General features: G+C 39.5%; 1 protein-coding gene and 1 long non-coding RNA gene across 3 annotated transcripts in view; both read right to left on the bottom strand.

Annotated features, from left to right (window-relative positions):
* SLC2A3 (solute carrier family 2 member 3) overlaps positions 1-14,440 on the bottom strand; it is a 60,246-nt gene extending 45,806 nt beyond the window's left edge. Inside the window, exons 1-2 of one of the 2 annotated variants that reach the window (XM_074326072.2) lie at positions 14,261-14,440; positions 12,465-12,542 (exon numbers count right to left, since the gene is read on the bottom strand). In XM_074326072.2, coding sequence (XP_074182173.1) covers positions 12,465-12,485 — 21 coding nt within the window. In that variant the 5' untranslated portion in view covers positions 12,486-12,542; positions 14,261-14,440. Of the gene's footprint in view, positions 1-12,464; positions 12,543-14,260 lie in introns of those variants that run through there. The other variant, XM_019713514.3, reaches the window with a different exon arrangement.
* Positions 14,441-15,826: 1,386 nt separating this feature from the next.
* Positions 15,827-21,210, bottom strand: LOC148759025 (uncharacterized). The gene is made up of 2 exons (XR_016021078.1): positions 20,488-21,210; positions 15,827-17,952 (listed from the first exon to the last, which is right to left on the bottom strand). It is a non-coding gene; the product is annotated as an uncharacterized LOC148759025 (long non-coding RNA).

Here is a 21,210-nt window from a genome sequence, read left to right as displayed (position 1 = left end):
GGAGGAGATGCATAGGGCAAAGCATGTGGGAAAGGGCCCGGAGCTTCTACTCTCTCCATGTGTGCCATTCTCCCTGCAACTCCATGTGTTCACTAACCAGGAAGCTCTCAGAACCCCATACTTAAGTGTTTTCCAAAAGTCACCTTATTAGCATAACAAAAGACATCTTGTTTTCACCCAAAAGTTCAGGAAGCTGTGAGTCAGGAATTGTGGATGAAGACCAAATACTTATGAGAGGTAAGGGCTGTGAGGCCACAGATTCCACACTGTTCCCAGTTTTCTGAATCTTTTCTGACCTCTGAAGTAAGGGTTGTGCACCCCCATTCTACAAATGAGGAAACTGAGGATAGGAAGCTACGGAACTGGACGAAGATTTCATATATTTGAAGGAAAGGGCTGTAAGTCAAGGGTCTTCTCCAGAATCCCCCAAAGGGCTTATCCCTCCTGGGCCCCTCCAATCCCACTTTCCCCATCGGCGACCCCAAGCAGCCAAGTGAAGGGTTTAGGGGTCCATGGCAGGACACACCTGGGCTCCATGACACTGGCCCCAAGGTGCCAGATTGTTATTATTTTTTTTTTTATGTTGAGTTGTATGAGTTCTTTATATATTTTGGATATTAATCCCATATCAGAGCATTTGCAAATATTTTCACCCATTCAGTAGGTTGTTTTTTCATTTTGTTGATGGTTTCCTTTGCAGTGCAAAAGCTTTTTAGTTTGATGTAGTTCCATTTGTTTATTTTTGCTTTTGTTGCCTTTGCCTTGGGAGACATATCCAAAAAAACATATTACTAAGAATGACATAAAAGATTACTGCTTATTTTATTCTAAGAGTTTTATGGTATCTGGTCTTACATTTAAGTCTTTAAACCATTTCAAGTTTATTTTTGTATGTGGTGCAAGAAAATGGTCCAGTTTCATTTTTTTGCAAGTAGCTGTCCAGTTTTCCCAACACCATTTATTGAAGAGATTATTTTTATCCCATTGTATATTCTTGACTCATTTGTTGTAGATTAATTGATCATATAAGAGTGGGTTTATTTCTGGCCTCTCTATTCTGTTCCATTGATCTATGTGTCTGTTTTTTGTGACAGTACCATACTCTTTTACTATAGCTTTGCAGTATAGTTTGAAATTCAGGAGTGTAAAACCTTCAACTCTGTTCTTCTTTTCTAGATTTCTTTGGCTATTTGTGGTCTTTTGTGGTTCCATATAAATTTTAGGATTATTTGTTCTAGTTCTGTGAAAAATGTCATTGGTATTTTGATAGGGATTACATTAAATTTCTACATTGCTTTGGGTAGTACAGGTATCTCAATGATATTAATTCTTCCAATTCATAAGCATGGTATATTTCTCCATTTATTTGTGTCTTATTCAATTTCTTTCATCAGTGTCTTATAGTTTTCAGAGTACATGTCTTTCATCTCTTTTGGTAAATTTATTCCTAGGTATTTTATTCTTTTTGATGCAATTGGAAATGGGATTTTCTTAATTTTTCTTTCCGATAGTTTGTCATTAGTGTATAGAAATACAACAGATTTCTGACTATTAATTTTGTATCCTGCAACCTTGCTGAATTCATTTATTATTTCTAATAGTTTTTTTTTTTTTTTGGTGTGGAATCTTTAGGGTTTTCTATATACAGAATCATGTCATCTGCAAAAAGTGAAAGTTTTACTTCTTTTCCAATTTGGATGCCTTTTATCTCTTTTTCTTGTCTGATTTCTGTGGCTAGGACTTCCAATACTATGGTGAATAAAAGTAGTGAGTGGGCATCCTTGTCTTGCTCCTGATCTTAAAAAGCTTTCAGTTTTTCACTACTGAGTGGCGCGTTAGCTGTGGGTTTGTCATAAATGGCCTTTATAATGTTGAGGTATGTTCCCTCTATACCTACTGTTAACAGATTTTATCAGATATGGATGTTGAATTTATCAAATGCTTTTTCTGCATCTGTTGGGATGATCATGATTTTTATCTTTTATTTTGTTTATATGATATACACACATTGATTGATTCGTGAATATTGATGTGTCCTTGCATCCCTGGAGTAAATCTGACTGGAATTCTTATTTATTTTATTAAAGTAATGGCCACACCTTTGTGAGAAGATATATGCACAGGAAAAGATATGGATGGAGCATTATAGCAAATGGTTAACTCTAGTGAGTGGGATTATAGAAAACTTTCACTTTATCTGATATATATTTTTCTGGAACAAACTTTAAAAAAAAGAATAGCATGTTTTGTTTTATAGTAAAACATATTTTAAGAACAGATCTGATTGTAACACTGTTGTGCTCAAAACTCTTCAATGATTTTCTGCCTACAGAATAAAATTCATATTGATTAATGAAACAGTCAAGGCATTACACAATTTACCTTAATTTCCATTCTCATCATTCACTCCTATCTAATCTGGTCACACAGATGACCTCTATTTTTATTGTGATTTCCTCTATTTGAAATGCGGTTATTTATCTTTTCTGCGTGTTGCCATACCTTCAAGGCCCAGCTCAAATATCTCTCCACTTACCTTCTTTCCAATCATCAGCAACAACTATGTTCTCCTGAGCGCTTATACGGTAACTTTTTTTTTTTTTTTTTACAATTCTATTATAGGAGGACTAACCATAATTTTGTTATGTGTTATTGTTGAGCACAAACATTAATGCCTTTGGTTTCCCTTTGTTTTATTTCCAGTACTCAGTACAGGGCCTAGAATTGTAAAGTTTTCAGTTATATAGGGGAAAATGATAATAGGCAATGTCACTAGAGTATTAGTCTTATGAGAGACAGAAGCATAGGAGACTTATGGGACTCAAATTCCAGTGGGGATGCCACATAACATTGTGCAGATTGCATCTGCACACCCCAGATTAACACTCATATCAGAGTTTATGTGAATGGTGCTCCCTGGTAACCTGGTGCTGCACAACTTCCTGTTATGCATGAGTTGGGGGTTAGGGAGGGACTTGGGGGAAAGATACAAAAGTCAGGCAGGAGGAAGGGGTGTAGTAATATCCGGGAAGCCTTCCTCTTTGAGAAGGTAAGTTGAGAAAGAAGTGAAGGCTTGGTAGTAGTTGCCCTGACAAAGTAGGAGGGAGGGAGAGAATAGGAGAAAACAGTCTTCTAGGTTGTGTGAGAAAGGGCTTGATCTTGCAAAATTTTCTGCATGGCTAAAGTGTACAGGTGAGAAGAAGCCAGGAAATAAGCAGAGATTATATCATAAATGCCTTAAAATGCCAGGTTAAGGAGTTTGAACATTATTCTGAGTACAACAGAAAACAAGTAGGTTAAGTATATTAATAACAGAAGTAGATTGGAATTTTAGAAAGATTACTGACTGTACTAAAACTAGGTAGGGGCTTTATACTAATAGGTGATGATGACTTGAACTGAGGTAATGGCAATGGGCTCAGAATGTCTGGTATCAAAAAGAATTAAAAAATACACCTAATGCAAGTTTTCAAGTAAATTTCCTTGAGAGGCAGATGTTATGATTTCTAGTTTGATTTTGTTTTTCCTAAACTACTGATGGGAAAAACAAGACATAGCAATAGTTGTGACAAAGCAGGAAAAATAATACAGAACCTAACTTTGGAGAACTCATTAGATCCTCTTGGCACAATTCTCTGTATATCCACAGAGAGATATCATGCTGTTATGGCTTAAAGCTACTGCTAAGTTTCTAGATATGTGCTATTTAATCATGGATAAGTGACTTTCTGTAAGCTGGTGGCCCTCCTGGAAAGAAAGTCATTTAGAAATATTTCAGCTAATCTATTTGTTTCTCTAGAACAGAAGCAAGGTTATATATTCATTGGAAGATCAGGTGCTAACTAACTTGGCATTTGCTCCTCTTTAGCATTCTTGACCTTGGATTCTATTTATTAGGAGAATAACCTTATGTTTATCCACTGCAAGAAGACTGTGTGGGTTGACACTTTCCTCTCTTTCTTCCATATTGGAATGAACTATTCTTCCTCAGGCTTGTCACAATGTTCACTTAAGGGACTTTCCCTATGTCTGGGGCTTGTTTATTGCCATCTCTAATTGTTCCATATCACTTTCCTCACCTGCTTGGCTTTTATTGTCACCACTTTGGAGCCATAAATAACACTTTATAACCTAAGAACAAAAGATATATGGAATGTCAGGTACTCAGAAAAGGAGAGGTGTCTGGGAGGCAGCATAGGCAAGAAAAGGGGAAAGGTGAGGGAGTTTCACCCCCGACCCTACCCTTGCAGTGGTTACAGGAATCCTCATCTACATTGCCTGGAGACATCCGTTCTTGGTTAAGATTCAGAGTTAGATTCTGGAAACTCTAAAAATAAGATAATCTCTAAGGCCCCTTCTGGTTTTAAACTTTCATAATTTTTGTTGTAAGATTTCACCAACGTATCTATTCACAAGGTTGATTTGTAAAGAAAACTAAATAATTCTTGAAGCATATCCTGCCTTGAGTAAGGGGGTACTGTTTGCAATGTTTGAGACATACTTATACCAAAAACCTATTTTATCTGGCAACCCTAAACAGAGAGAGCTAAAGTTCTGTCCCATCTCAGTTGTTAGGAGGGTTAAATCAGATAAAGTGGAGAAGTACCTAATACAATATCAATAAATAAAAGTTATTTTTGCCTCCTTCCTAGGTTAAGGAATATGATATTGATAATTTTCAATTATCCATATGTAGATTGTCCATAAAAACGTTAAATCTGTCTCTCAACACACTTCTGGTTCATTTTTCCCTGCTGTCCATGTCTTAGCTACAGAAATGAAAAAAGACAGTATTGGAAGAAACATAATTAGAAAGAAAATCTAGTGGATACTGAAATAGTCATAAATTATTGTGGTTTAGTCCTACAGTAGCTTCCATTAGCACAAAGAACTGCCTTTATCGTAGGTAGCTTCAGATTTTAGAAAGAATGTATTATATAAAATAAAAGGCTATTATAAAATGTATGACTTTGGGTGAGTTGTGCCTCAAGGTCCAGATCCGTGCAAAGTTGAGTGATAGAGTTACTGGGAAGATTAGATAATACATGTTCAAGTTCTTTGGAAATTATCAAGTACTAAGTTTTTACTGCACTGAGACCCACACAACATAGAAAGTTAGGATTCCTTGAACCAGAGGTCATGCAATAGCTCACCCTACAGGCAGATTTTCTTCAAAGGCATTTCTCTTGTGTGTAGCTTGGAAAATCAATGTGTGTCATTGCTCAATAAAATGACTTTATCACTTCCCAGGGTAACCCCTAAACTCCCAATCTGGACATTAGGCAACCTATATTTACACCCTCTTAAGATAGTTATGTCAATTTCAGCTCCATTTTGTTTTCTGAAAACTGGTGCCTCTTGTTCCCCAAATGGCTACATCAGTAATGTTGGGAACAGAAATCTAGATAGGTCATGTAATACATGGACAGCTTCATATTCTCCTTCATCAGGCTGTGATGCCTTCCTTACCCTAAATATTTACCATTGTCCCATCCAATCCACAAATGTTCCTCCTTAATGCACCAATCTAATAACATGAAGTAGATTTGTCAAACAATTATATTATCCACACCATTTTGCACACAATTTTACATTTTTAGTGTAAAATCTGACATGCAAAATTTGACAACTTTGGTCACATGTTTTTTAACCTAATAGCCTACAAACAGTTTTTTAAGATCCTCTACCAACATCCCCACCAGTGAGCAGTACAGTTGTTACAGTTGATGAACCTACATTGACACATCATTATCACCCAAAGTCCATAGTTTACATTAGGGTTTACTCCTGTTGTTGTACATTCTATGGGTTTGGACAAACATATAATGACTTATATCTACCATTATAGTGTCGTTCACTGCACTTAAAATCCTCTGTACTCTACCTAGTCAGCCCTGCTGCTCCCTCCACTCATTTTTAATGAAGGAATTTTTCAGATCTTAAACTTTTCATGTGTTTTCTTTCCTAAAATTGTTTTTGTAAAGGTTGTGCCTGGTTTGCTCCTTTTTCTTTCCCACCTTTCTTTTTACTACTATCTTCCTACTTCACAAAAGAAAAACTAATCTCTAACCCACCTTACATTTTTACTATGGTTCCATAGCCACAATCTGAGAGTGCATAGCTCTTGAGGGAGAGTGCTATGACAGCATATGGCACTGACACACAATATTAAAGGGGCGGTGCCATATTTTATCCCGTGTTACTCAAAGTGTGCTCATCCATAGATGAGTTGCACCTCCTGGGAGCCTGTTAGACGTGCAAATTTTCAGCTCCACCCCATACCTGCTGAGTCACAATCTCTGTAGGGTGGGACCAAGAAATCTGTATTAACAAGCTTCCAAGTGACTTTTAAATGTATGAAAGTTTTGGAAGCATTAACTGGCAAAGAAATCAAAAAGCAAAGTTCCATAGCATCTGTATATCTTAGAATTCAGAAGTAAGATGGTTGACACAGGGACACATATTAACATTTTCATTTGAAATAAAAACGGAAGTCAGACTTTTTCTGACAGAAAGGAAGTCTGACTAGTTTATTGGTTTGATGAACAATGACTTTGTCATTTCATTTATATTTCCACAAATTGAATGAGTTCTGTCTGAATTAAAAGGTTTTTACAATACAATACAATACAATAAAAAAGTCTGCAAGAGCTTTGTGTGTGGTTGTGAAGTTTAGGGGGCAAGTGTAGGCTGAAACCTAGTTGTGCAGTCTCTTTGGTTAAGTAGCGGCTGAAATACAGCCTACAATCCACTGGTCAGGCCCTGCTCCTCAGCTAGGAGGGGCACCTTTTTTTTGCACAAGGGTACTTGAAGGGAAGCAGAGTTTGCTAGCTCAAAATATGCTTTTGGGGGATATTCACTATTTTAAGCTAGTTATTTTTAAGAAACAAAAGACTCAGAGAAAAACCTTTGACTTTCTCCCTAACTGCCTAAAATAATTTAGGGTCTCTTTCTTTCTTTGCAGTTCTTTCAGCTTTTCCTTAATACCCCGTCAGACTCCCATTCTGACAGCTTCCTTTCCCTTTCCCTTCCTTGTCTTTTGCCTAAATGTTCTCAAGCTTATTCTCTTCTCTTAAGGACTTTGCTACTTTATTGCTAGGACCATGACAACACTTTCAGGCCTAACGAGATATACCAATCCACACGTCACTTGCCTCACCTCAGCTATAGCTATGGTTGAGTCTCATTTCCAGTTGTCACAAACCAACAATACCAGGAAGGGTGCCTCAAAGATATAGACTGCCACCTGGTGGCCTACTGTGAAAGAGGTCTGGCAACATCAACAGGCCTGAAGGTGGATTTGCAAAAGCATTAGATGTGGGCGGAACCAACAGTGTTAACTCCCTTTTCTTTGGTGATAGCTTTTTCTCTGACTGAAAATATCTTCCCAAATCTACTTCTCTCGAAATTCTGTTTATCTTTCAGAGTCTAGCATAAATGCCACTTTTTCCATGATCCCCTTTCTGATCTTCCAACTTAAGAGTATCTCGCTTCCTTAAAAGTACCAATGAATAGGTTCAACATTTCATTTGTACCTCTTATGGAGCTTCTCATTGCCTTTTCCAAACTATTTCTCTTCTCTAGTCCCTCAAAAACCCAGCTCTTTTAAAGTACTTGGCATCAGGATACTACAATCATCTACTGATCTCCTGGGGCACTTCCCCTCATTCCCTGGAAATTAAAAAACCTGATTCATTCTCTTGGTTACACCACTCCTACTGTTATCATTGGTGACTCATCATCCATGGAAATAATTTGTCCCATACGCTGGCCTCTGTTTCTTGTCCATTTATTTCAAATCATCTTGTTTTCCTCAGTCACTTATTCTCATGGTGACACCCTCGCTCTGGTCATTAATAACAAATGCACTCCTTCTAAAACCTGTATTTCTTGCATCTCACACTGATCACCTCTTTCCATCAATTTGATAGTAGTAGGATCTCTAAACTATTAATACCAATTTTTCACTGCCCACCACTCTCCGTCAACTTAATTTTTTTTTTTTTTTAAGATTTTCATTGGGGAAGGGGAACAGGACTTTATCGGGGAACAGTGTGTACTTCCAGGTCTTTTTCCAAGTCAAGTTGTTATCCTTTCAATCTTAGTTGTGGAGGGCACAGCTCAGCTTCAGGTCCAGTCGCCATTGTTAGTTGCAGGGGGCACAGCCCACCATCTCTTGTGGGAGTTGAACCAGCAACCTTGTGGTTGAGAGCCCACTGGCCCATGTGGGAATCGAACCAGCAGCCTTCGGAGTTAGGAGCACAGAGCTCCAACCGCCTGAGTCACCGGGCTGGCCCCTCTTTTCACTTTCTTGTTAGTGTCTTTTGAAACAAAAATTTTTAATCTTAAATCCAACATACCTATTTTTTCATTTGTTGCTCACACTTTTGGTGTCATATCTAAGAAACCACTGCCGCATCTAATATCACAAATATTTACATCTATGTTTTCTTCTAAGAGTTTTATGGTTTTAGCTCTTATATTTAGGTCTTCTATCTATTTTGAGTTAATTTTTCTATATGGTATGAGGTAGGGGTCTATCTTCACTCTTTTGCCTATGGCTATCCAGTTGTCTCTGCACCATTTATTGAAAAGACTGTTCTTTTGCATTGTCTTGGCATCTTTGTTGAAAATCAGTTGAACATAGACACATGGGGTTTATTTCTAGACTCAATTCTATTCCATTGATCTGTATGTCTAACTTTGTCAATATGTGGTTTGTAAATATTTTCTTTGCAGCCTGTCTTTTGCAGAGTAAAAGTTTTTAATTTTGGTAAGGACCAATTTATCTATTTTTCTTTCTTTTTTGTTCTTATTTTTCTTTTTTTGCTTTTGATTTGAAGCCTCTGCCTCTTTTTGTATTAGGTTGGTGCAAAAGTAATTGCGGTTTAAAAAGTTAAAAATAATTGCAAAAACCGCAATTACTTTTGCACCAACCTAATAAATAAAGTTTCACTGTAGCACAACTGTGCCCATTTTTGTTCATAATGTCTGTGGCTACTTTAACTTATAAAAGCTGACTTGAATAGTTGAACAGAGACCACATGGTCCACAAAGCTTAAATTATTTATTATCTGGCTCTTTAAAGAAGAGTTTGTTAACCACTTGCTCTAATTTGATGAGCCTTTATACTCCAGGGTCTTTACATATGCTGTTCCCTCTGTCTGAGATACTTTTTATTCAGATCATCTTCTTATGGCTGGCTTCTTATTGTCATTCAGCTTAGAGAGGCCTTCCCTGACCACATTATTTAGAATATTCAACCCTCCCCCAAATTCTACAATCAATGGGTTTACCTTGCTTTATTTTTCTTCATAGAACTTATCACATCATGGGCTGGCCGGATGGCTCAGTTGGTTAGAGCGAGAGCTCTCAACAACAAGGTTGCCGGTTCAATTCCTGCTGATGGACCCTGTAGGAACTTATCACATCCTTCACTAGAATATAAGCTCCATGAGGGCATTCCCTGGACCAATAGTGCCTGTCATCTAATAGTACTCAAGAAATATTTGAATATATAAATGCATCATAGAGAACAACCACATCTTTCCAGATAAAATAATTCTACTTATTACCCCATAAGTTATTTTGTTAGAGGAACAATACTTGAATAAAAGAACAATATGTCTGATCCCCATCATGATTTGTGTCAGTGATGTTTATCTTTATGTGTTATTCATCTTTATGGTATTCTCTAACATATCAAGCTGAGGCGTGATGACATAGGGCTAAAGAGCAAGGATTTTTGAAAGTCTTTGGATTTGTTTTCTAACTTTGTATTCCTTTCTGATCTCCTCTTAAATCTGAACTGAAATCCAATGGGTGGATAATAATGCAGGTTATCTTTTTCATACTATAATCAAATTATCTCGATCCCTTGAATTTTGAAGTTCTCGATGTATGTACTAGGGGAACAATGTAGAACAGAGGAAAGGAAAGAGTTTTGGTATAAAAACATTGGTCATAGGTCAGCTCTAGCATTCACTAGTCGTGTGACCTTAATAACTTAAAGTCTTAAACTTTGATTTCAGATAATATCTACTTCACAAACCAATATATGTAAATAATAAGAAATTCTCAGTTATTTAACATCTTCTATGTGCCAACGTGAGGTAACAGAAAATAGATACGTTGGTCTCTGCCCCCATTTCCTGGCTCAGAGCTCCTAAAACCCTTGTAAATTCCTAAGTGATGAGAGCACTAGGAGCATCTTTTGTTACAATGAGGTGACTCTGGGTGGGTTCCTGGATGGCTCCTTAGAGCGGCCTGCTCACCAGAAAGGCCAAGCAATGATCAGAAGCTTGGAATTTTCAACCCTGCCACCCATCCTCCACATGATCATGCCTACATAAGGAAGCTTCCATAATATCCCAATATTCAGAGAGCTTCCAGTCCAGTGAATACATCCACACTGGGACTGTGACATACCTCAGCTCCATGGGGACAGAAGCTCCTGCTCCTGGGACCCTTCCAGACCTTGCTTTATTTATCTCTTCATCTGTATCCTTTATCATATCCTTTAATAAACTAGTAAACATACATGTTTTCCTTAGTTCTGTGAGCTGCTCTCACAAATTAAGTGAACTCAAGGAGGAGGGTTATTGGAGCCTCCAATCTTTAGCCAGTTGTTCAGGAAGAAACAGAGGTGATAACATGGGCTTGTGACTGGCCTCTGATGTGTGTGTGTGTGTGTGTGTGTGTGTGTGTGTGTGTGTGGTGGGAGGAAGAACTCTTGTGGGGCTGAGCACTTAACTTATGAGAGCTGATGCTATCTCTAGATAGGTAGCATCAGAATTGAACTCTAAAACACCTAGCTGGTGTCACAGGAAATTGCTTGGTGTGGAGAAAACCTCCATACAATTGGTGACAGCAGTGAAGTGCTTTGTGTGAGTAGTAAAAGAGATTCACAGGATAGAAAAAAGTAGAGAAGCACTGGGTTTTTCCTACATAGGGAGAGAAAAAACTGAGCTTTTTCCGTTTACACCAAATACCTTACTGAGTGCTTAGAATATATTATCTAATTCAATTGTCACAATAATCAGCAAAGATAAATGTCATCCAAAGAGCTAATTATAGTGTCTGGCTAACAAGTATGAAATAGGACAAACTTTCACAGCCGTTTGTATATGGCTGTGTCAAAATGGCCTTCCCAAAAGTAAATTCACTGCTTTTAATGCCAGTAAAAACAGCAACAACCATCTTAACTTACACTTAAACTTGATTCCCACCAAAAGTAAGGGGACTCTGTCCTTTAATTTCTGTGTTATTCGGATTTTCACAGGGTTTTAAAATAAAACAATAACAATGATATCTGATATCTTAATAATGATAAGGTTAGCATAATTAGGAAACCCACTAATTACAGAAGTAGAATATCCTATAATTTTTGAAATGGAAAACAAAGTAACTCTAGTCTTAAGTTGTCAAATCTAATTATTAACTTAAATAAATATGCAGCAGGGGGAACTTGGTGGGGAGCTGGCGTGGACAGGAAGCACAGCGGCTTTGGTCTTGACTGGTAGAGGAATGAACACATTTTAATAAAGGATCACTCTGACTAATTTCTGTTTCGTATCTTGCTCTTTCAGTGGTTCCCCTAAACGCCTTTTCAAGATAGTCTTAACAATTGTCATGTAAAGGTATCATCTTTGAAACTGTGACTTTTTAGATTTTCCAAAAGATGGAACTTTTGCAAAATGTGCTAGCTAAGGAAGAGCAATTGTACCATCTGCACTTCCTCCAGCTCTGCTTCCCTTAGTATGGACCGTTAAAAGGTGCGGGAAAAAATCTGGCTGTCTGAGAAGACTGCCATTCAAGATACCAGTGAATTCCCAAAGAACAAGCTTATTTAAAGTCTTTCTAGATGTGATCATGTGTAGGCAAACCCCTGACTTCTGGCAACATGTGATTCAGCCACCAGATGATGCCTACCCTACCCCTATCCCATTCCAAGTCTCACACATTAGTTAATACTTTTCTGTGGATCTTCCTCACAATGCTTTGCAAGTTGTATGACTCAGTTATACTCCAGTGTTTGCTCTGTAAGAACAGTTCTTTTCCCCCCCTTTCTTCCAGAACAGTTATTATTATTGTGCATTCATGTATTACTCAATATTACTCTTCACACCTATACACCAAGGAGATTCCCTCAAGAGCAGTTGTGTATGATTTTACTGAGGCCTGTTTCCAATTATAATGTTGAACCTGGATATTTTGTCATTCTTATTATTCTTCATAATATTAAAGCACAAAATGCCACAAATAGCAAGTACTAATTCATTGTGAATAGAATGTGGGGATGTATACAGTCTATTAGTTGGAATAGTTTCTCCCACCACCATTTATGTATGTATGTGACACATTATCAAGACAACAAAAGTTGAGGAAGATGATAGGTATTGTGATTAACACAACTATGACAAAAACAATTTGATACCCATCTGACATACATTCTTAATACTCACATCCTGTTTGTTGCTCTCCATCTCTCTGCAATACTAAGAATTGACTCTCCCTCCAATTCCTCTTCAAGGTACTGCTTCCTGTAAATTGTAATTGGCTAGTTATTTATTTGCTCTATGTACTTAAGCTCCTTAAGAGGTTGTGACTTAGCCTCCTAACCAATGGGCACACCAATAAATGCTTATGGAAGAAGGTGAAACCTCATATAATTCTAATGATGTCTTAGATTAATGCATTTCTGAGGTCCTCAACAAAGCTCTTTCCATTTCTTTAGAAGCCAGTGTAAAGAATTCTATCAAGTTACAGGTTCTGGGGAAAGAAAAGGAAAAGAGCTGAATATGTTGAAAACAGAACCTCTATATTTTGATTTATTGCTCTGTCACCAACTAACACAGTCTCCCCATCAGCAAAATGAGCAGGGACTGGATTAGGTGATCCTGCCATTATAAAATTCTGTGACTTAATGTGGCTTATTTTGCCATATAAAGTTTAAAACATTTGAAATAACCCACCGCCTCATAGCTTTACCTTAGCCTAAACTCCTTCAGTGGAATGGGAACTCACGATTCTGCTTAACCAGTTATCAAGTCTGAGTCTGTTTCCTCCTCTACCAGCTCTCCTGACTTGGTTGGACAGTTCTGAGGATTAGCTCAGATGCTGTATGTTGAAGCACTAGTATTATTTCCCAAGTTTGCTTGGAGGAGAATTAGAACAGATCATTCCTCTGAATACTCCACAGCCTCCTTAATACTCTGTCCTTTGCATTTCTCTCTACAACGTTCCTATTCCCAGTTTCATCTCTCTTCTTTCCTTTGTCTGCTACTTCTTGTCTTCTAGGTCATCCTCTTTTGGGAAAACAAAAAAACTCCACAACTCTTTCAACTCACATAAATATACTTTTCTTAAAAAGTGAGATGCTTCTTACTTATTTGTAAAATTAACTGATCTGAACTATTCTTGAAAACCAAGTTAAATTCTAAATTTAGCCAATGTATTAAACTGGGACAAAATTTGTAATATTTTGCCAAGGGCACTTGGGCTTACTCCCGTTCTCTCATACTGCAGGAATAAAGCACCAAATGAATTCAACACTGACCAATAACTTTCTAAGAAAATCGCAATTTTCATCTTGCAAAAACCTACAAAGCTAATTTCATCCGCATAATACTTAAACTTCTGGTAGACATCTTTCAAGGCCAACAGTTTCCTCTTCTTTAGTCCAGTTTCCTCTGCCTGGATCACTCTTCTGTATGACTCCCTCACTTCCTTCCTTTTGACCAGGTCTCTGGTCAAAATACACTTCCTCAGAAAGGACTTCTCAGACTCACCCCTTCTCCTTCCCCGGATTTAATATACCGGTCTCTTCTCCATTCCCTACTACATATGTATTTCTTTCATAAGATGTATCACCGTCTGGCATTTTATGATATATCTATGCATTTTCTTGTCTGTCCCTTTCTTAGAATATAAGCTCTAGGGAGGCATGGACATTGTCTACCTCGTTCACTGTGGGATCCACAGCACCTAGAGCAGGGCTTGGGACACAGTAGGTGCTCAGGAAGTAACAAATATTCTCCCCAATACCCTGATGCTACTTGTTAATTTCTCCAGAGCCACAGAACTCCTCCCTTCGCCCCACCCAACTCTGAGTCACCACACCTCTACCTGAGCCCAGCTCGGATGCTCTTCCTCCCACCGGCCGGCCACAGGGACAGCGCTGCGCACCCACCACCCGGACCTGGCAACTGCGGTTGGGCCCTGAGGCTCCGCTCAACCGCCCATCTCCGAGGCCACCCACCCCTTTCTGATGGTTCCCGGCCGCCGCGCCCGGGAGTGACAGTGACCGCGCCACTGCGCATCCGCCTGCCGCTGAGCAGCCGTTAGGATCCCCGCGCTGCTCCGAAAAGCTAAGGATTCTGTTTGGAATGATCCGTTGACGTAGTAGGAAAACGTGACTCGATTTATCCGGCTCCCTTAGTAAGCAAGGCGCATGCGCCGCCCGCGGTATGAGCGAGGGTGCGGCTCGCAAGTCGCGGCCCCGGAGCGCCCGCCTGACTTCTCACTTTCACACCCAAATGACCAGGCCCTGCCGCAGCCGTTCGTCCCACCCAACGCCCCCTCAGGCGTCTTCCCGCGAAGAGACTGGAGAACCCAGTTCGGGGAACCAGTTCTGGGCCCCATCATCCTTAACATCGCCATTAAGAGGATGCTGTCATTTCTGCTTTAAGAGATACCCATTCCCCCACACAGCCCTCCCCCCCAGCCCCTCACCCTTCCAGCCTCCCTGCCATGAGATCCGGAGATAGTGCCTCCAGATATCACAGTGGGGCGAGCCAGAGTCAGGACTGAGAGGCCAAAGGCAATGTCTGGTAGTCCTTTTGAACCCAGTAGCTCTTTTATGATGAAAAAACCCAATGCCTTTCTCTCCACCTCCTGGAAAGGACTCTTTAAGGTGTTGGGGTTAAGAGGACTCTTTAAGGTGTCCTCTGCTGCCTCGTTGGTGCTGTCCAGGGGAGGGAAGGGCCCCAAGAGACAGAACACAAAGGTATTTTGGAGGGATTGTTCTCCCTTGAACCTAATTATTGGGAGCCTCACCATGATAGCATGGCTCTTAGTAAAAAGTTGAGTCAATAGTGACAGGGTTTTAAAAAAGGTCTACATTGCACTTCTCAAAAGAGACTATTCCGGGGCCGGCCGGGTGGCTCAGGCGGTTAGAGCTCTATGTTTCTAACTCTGAAGGCTGCAGGTTTGATTCCCACATGGGCCAGTGGGCTCTCAACCACAAGGTTGCCAGTTCGATTCCTCGAGTCCCGCAAGGGATGGTGGGCTTCGCCCCCTGCAACTAAGATTGAACACAGAACTTTGAGCTGAGCTGCCTCCCGGATGGCTCAGTTGGTTGGAGCACATCCTCTCAACCACAAGGTTGCAGGTTTTGACTCCCTCAAGGGATGGTGGGCTGTGCTCCCTGCAACTAGCAATGGCAACTGGACCTGGAGCTGAGCTGTGCCCTCCACAACTAAGACTAAAAAAAGACAACAACTTGACTTGGAAAAAAGGCCTGGAAGTATACCGTTCCCCAATAAAGTCCTGTTCCCCTTCCCCAACAAAATCTTTAAAAACAAACAAACAAACAAAAAAAGAGACTATTCCGGTGACCAGTGACCAATACACACATCAAAAGGTGTGCAACTTGTCATCAGGGAACTCCAAATTAAAATGAGATTCCACTGCACACCCACCAGAATGGTTCAAACAAAAGAGGAGGAAAAGGAAAGAGAATGCCAAACAGGGGAGGAAATGTGTAATATCCCACACCCTCCCACACTGTTAATGAGAATGTAAACTGATAAATTGGTGCAATCACTTTGGAAAACTATTTAGCAATATTTATTAAAACAGAACATATGCCTACTTTATGACCTAACAATTCCACTCCAAGGTATATACTCAACAGAAATGCACACATACGTTCATCAAAAAAATAGGTACTGGAATATTCATCTCAGCAATATACATAATAGTGTCAAATTGGAAACAATCCAAATGTTCATTAAGAGAAAAATGGATAAATACATTATGGTATATTCACACAATGGAATACTGTACAACATGGTGAATGTAGTACAGTGACATGCAACTATATGGATGAATTTCACAAAATTGAGTGAAAGGAACCAGGTATAAAAGAGAAGATACTGAATTATTCCATTTCTATAAAGGTCAAAAACAGGCAAAACTTATCTATGATGTCATAAATCTAGATTGTGGTTATTCTTTGGGCTGTTGTGACTGGAAAGGAAAATAGAGCTTCTGCGGTATGTTCTGTGAGTTGGTCTGGGTGCTGTTAACTTCGTAAAAACAATCATCCAACTGAACATTTTTCCATACGTGTTTTAAGACTTTAAGGGGAAAAAAAGCCTGGAGTATTAATTTGTTCAAGTTCTCTACTATTCAACATAACATTCCTTTTATAATCACAATACACAACTCATTAGTAGGCACTATGGAGTCCCGGAAGGATATTTCTGCTTCCAGGAGTTCATAATTTAGGAGGTAGCACAAACATAAAAGTCATTTCTTGGGAATCGTCTTTGATACTATGCTAACTGCTAGGGAAGTCCAAAATAGTTACTTTGGAAGAACGTTGGAGTAAAGAATATGCATCTGGGAAGAGTTTCTGAGTTAGAAGTGATCTTAAGATCCGCATAATTACTTGTGGGCAGGGGCTAGGGTGATCAACTGTCTTAATTTCCCAGGACTGAGGGGTTTCTTTTTATGCTAAATCCAAGATAGTCCTAGGCAACCTAGAATGGGCGGTCACTCTAGCAGGAGACGCGCCTGATTCAATCTTTGAACTTGCTGAAGTATCTAACACAAAGTCTGGCACACAGAAGATGCTCAATAAGCTCAATGAATATTTGTTGAAATGAAATTGCGAAAACGACAATAGAAATAAGGGCACCTACTCAAGTGATGCCAGTTGTTTTTAGGAGAGGCAGAAAATTGTGATAAATGTGGGTTAGGACCAGGTTGAGGAGGGCCTTTTATGAAATGAAAGTCATGGTAGACGGTAGTAATGTCTTTATCTGACAATATAAAAAGTTCTCTGCTCTCCCCTTATGTCCCTATTGGTTTACAAAATGAAAAAGTCTGAAATAGACTTTTGCTTCATTCTTGTGCTGCTTCTGGCTAAGAGTACATTCATTCTACTTGTTACCAAGGAAAAATTTTAAATGTAGTATGTATACACTTGTGAGGGATATGGCTGACCCACATTCTATATCCTTTTTTATGTGCCTTCCTGTGCTGTAGAGGCTGGAAACCCAAAAATTATATTTCCCAGACTTTTCCTGCAGCTAGGATTATTTATAAATTTTGATCTATCAATAATTTGCACACCCAAGAGGCTTGAAAAATAGAAGTGAGGCAGGGGCCACCTCCTGGCTGCTTTGGTTGTGGCTGGCCAGCATGGTCATGGGATGTTGGGTTTTTCTGCAGCAGTCTTCCAGCATCCCTTCACATGGCCACTGGAGGATGTTAAGGTAGTGATAGCAACAGTAGCTTCCTGATTCCTGGATCACAACTAGGGCACTGTGTTCTTGAACTCAACAGTTTCAGCAATAGTCTTCATTCCTCCCCTTTATGAAACTTCCCTGGTGGGAGAGTTTTACTAGTCTCATTCTTGGAGCCATTTCTGAGATCAGCAGAGACCATGCTCCTCCAGTCCTTCCCATGATTTTTTTTAAAGCATCCATGTCTCTGTATTAAGGTGTTTTCTGTTTAAAACAAAGTGGTTTCTGTTTATTGCAACCAACCCTGACAGAATACCTGACTGGGCAATAGTAAGTACATTGTACCTTCTATGCCTCTACCAGCCCCTCCTATACTTCTGCCCTCCCTTTTCCTCTTCTTTCCATAAATGCAAAATGCAGTATGATCTGGTACTTTCATCTCTGGTTTTCTGAGGCCTTGTAGCTGTTCCTTGGGGTTCTAGAGAGGAAAGAAATGCTTGATTACTGTTTCACAAGGGGGTGTTAGGGGAGGGGGGAGCAGCTAGGGTCCAAGAGGTTGAAGATTCTTTTAAGGTCTAAGATTCTACTATCTGACTCAGTGTCTCATAAGTTTTGCAGCTTCTTTTATGCATTTGAGATTAAGGATGGAACTAAGGAACATTACATGGTAGGAGAAAGTAAGGCGGGATTGGATTACAGGATAGTTAACAAGATTATGTGGTCTCATGAGGGTGGTTATAACTTATTTCAAAGGTGTATTAACCTAGATGCACAGAAACAATGGACAGAGCTTGCTTAAGACAAAGATAAAACTTTTACTAAAAGGTTATATGCCCAGGGTGTGACTACCCACCATAACCTGCCCAGTTAGTAATTTATGATCAGATCAGCCTGTGAGACTACTTACCATAGAACCCCTTTTTACATCTACAGTTTTTACATGCTGGAGGGTTGGGATCTGTGATTAGGAACAATGACAGGTTTTTTTTCCTTCCTTAGATTTGGAGCTGGGGTTTAACTTCCCTCAGAGATAATTTCTGCTTTGGCTTATTGAGCATCATCAAAGGGAAAGTGACTGCTATCTGTGCATGAATTATTAACCTAAAAATCACTTTGCATGTTTCCATATAATTCATGTAACAGTAGGAATGTGGATGAAAAATGGGGTTCTGTGGAAAGTAACCTCACAGGGTAATTTGATCATAAATTACTAAGTGGGGGGTCCTGGTGCGTAGTCATGCACCCTGCATATAACTTCTGTAATAAAAGGCTTCTTTTTGCCTGGGTTAACACACCTTTGAAATGCCTCTTTTCAGACCCCTTCTTCTAAAGCAGGACCACCCTCAAGAGATCTTAACCTGTAATCAGATCTCTGCCTTACTTTCTCCCACACTCATGATAATCTTCCTTACATTCCCTCCCTAATTTCAAATGCATAAAAGAAACTGCCAACTGTTATTCTCTGGAGTATTTGATATCTTGCTCCCAGGCATATGTCCTCAATTTGGCTCAAATAAACTTATAAAAATTCTCTACATGTTTGGACATTTTTCACATTGACAGGAACAAAATGCACATTTCTCTCATGAACACAATCCTTAAAAATTTTCTTAACAGCTCTGTCTCTCCCCACCTCTGCCCTTTGGCATAAGCAACATATACCTTATTATGCAGAATTATTTGTAGCCTACTAATAATTTTCCCCTGGTACTTTCATTATTTCAAATATAGCTGCCTCATATTCCTCCCCTATTTCTAAACAATTGTTAAAATGATACTGAAGAGCCAGGGTGATATATTCTCTTGTAAACAATCTGGCTTAGAAGATCATAAAAAGATGGGATCACTTGGGGTAAACACAAGACATCTGTTACTGAATCTTGACCCACTGCTCTTGCAGGGTCCTGTAGTGGGGATAGTTATTATGCTAATGGGAAGTTCTTACACTGTTCACTCAGTTTCAGAGCAGAACTTTTATACCATGTTAAAGCATTACGAAGTCTAGCTATAAGGAAAAATCTAGATTTGGAAAACAAGTGTACACCTATGCTGGGAAAAAAGTGATTCCATAATTTATAGTATAGATGGTATTTCTCAACACTCAAATAGTACGTCCTTCCTACCTTTTAATCTCAGATTGAAGGTTAAACACGCTATTTTCCATTCATTGCTTGTAGAGGACATCTTTTCATCTAATCCCATCTGTCTTTTCAATCTTTCTAGGTAGGCAGGTTGAGGGGAAATCCGCTTTCAAATTTTAAAGGCCTTAGGGTGTTAAGGAGAAAATGGTAGCATTTTCACAGGTATGTAGCTTCCCAGGTGGGTCTGAGAAGTATATCGACAGCACAATTTCTGGCTGGATTAACCCAGGTGGTGAGTGTGAAACATTTCTCCAGGATCATAAAATTGGCACAGATACCTTTAAAAACATATTCTAAAGGTCTGGCATTTTTAAAATTTGTCCAGCGTATTTTATAAAAGTCTTCTCATTCCGGTTTGGTTCAGATCACCTACTACGTACCCCATACTGCCAGGCACCAGATATACCATGAATAAAATACACTTTGTTAAGCCATATTTAGGCCAGGAGCAGAAACCTTATCTTAAAAGCCATCTTGTCTTGATCCTGCTATGCTTTATATCCTACAGGCCTGTGATCAGCAAGCTGGAGGGCTAGGTCATGCCCTGAAACCCCCTTTGTCAACAAAAACCCCCTGAAGCATTGAAGGGGGAACAGCCTGGTTTACCCCCTCCTATAAAACTCCATAACCCTCTTTGCTCGGGGAGGTTATGGTCTTTTCTAACCTGACTTCCCACAGTTCAAACACGCCAAATAATTCTAATAGACCAATTTTGGTCTCCCGCAACTCATTCCTCTGGCCTTGCCTAACATACTTTCTATCAAAGAAAGTTTTTGTATGTGATTAATGCCCGTCCTTCAGACAAATTTTTACAGTGCCTTCACCTCACCCATCCTCTCCAGTTATTTTATGAGGTTTCTTTAGGAACCCACCTGCTTGGATCCTGTGATCCAGGGTTGTCATCCTTAGCTTTCCATCAGAGGGCCTCAGTTTCCCTAACCTTTCCTAAAGGCAGGGTTAAACCCTGTGCTTTTCCTTTCCTCTGTCTCATTCATTCTTTTAGGTAACATAAGTAACTAGAAGTCTGGGACCAAAGGCGCATAAGAATTTAACTATCATGCATATTCCAGAAAGCAGGGTATACTCAGACTTCTTTGAGTAAACAGGAAACTATCAATCCCATGCAGGAAATGACCTTCTTTGAGGGCAACGAAGGTGCCGCCGGTTTTCCTCTTTTTCCTTCAGTTTCCTTCTAAACTCATTTCCGGGTTTCAATCAATTTGGTCCTCACTACAATAACACAGTCCAGCTGGCTTTTCCAAGTCCCACCCTAGATGACGTCCCTGCCTTGTTTTACATCGCTGCAAAGCTCAACCAATCAGTTGTTGGGGTAGGAGGTACCAAAATAATCTTCACTTCCTTCCCAAATAGCCACCCCCCCACTCTTGCGTCATCCTGATAGATTACTTAGGTAGCCAATCAACAGGCAACCTTGGGCCCAGCCTACCTTAAACCCAATCAATTAAAATGAAGAAGGGGAATTGGGGCGGAGAATGAAAAACTTGCCCCTCTTTTGGAAATGGTTTGAAGAGGTGCGTCCGCACTTCGTGAACTTAGATTTTTCGACTAGCGATCATAGCTTACTATACATCTTA

The sequence above is a fragment of the Rhinolophus sinicus genome, chromosome 1 (genome assembly GCF_057876585.1).
Source record: "Rhinolophus sinicus isolate RSI-liver-muscle chromosome 1, RSI-T2T, whole genome shotgun sequence".
Lineage (NCBI taxonomy): Eukaryota > Metazoa > Chordata > Mammalia > Chiroptera > Rhinolophidae > Rhinolophus > Rhinolophus sinicus.
The sequence above is the reverse complement of the archived record's forward strand: the minus strand, read 5'-3'. Positions and strand labels throughout refer to the sequence as shown.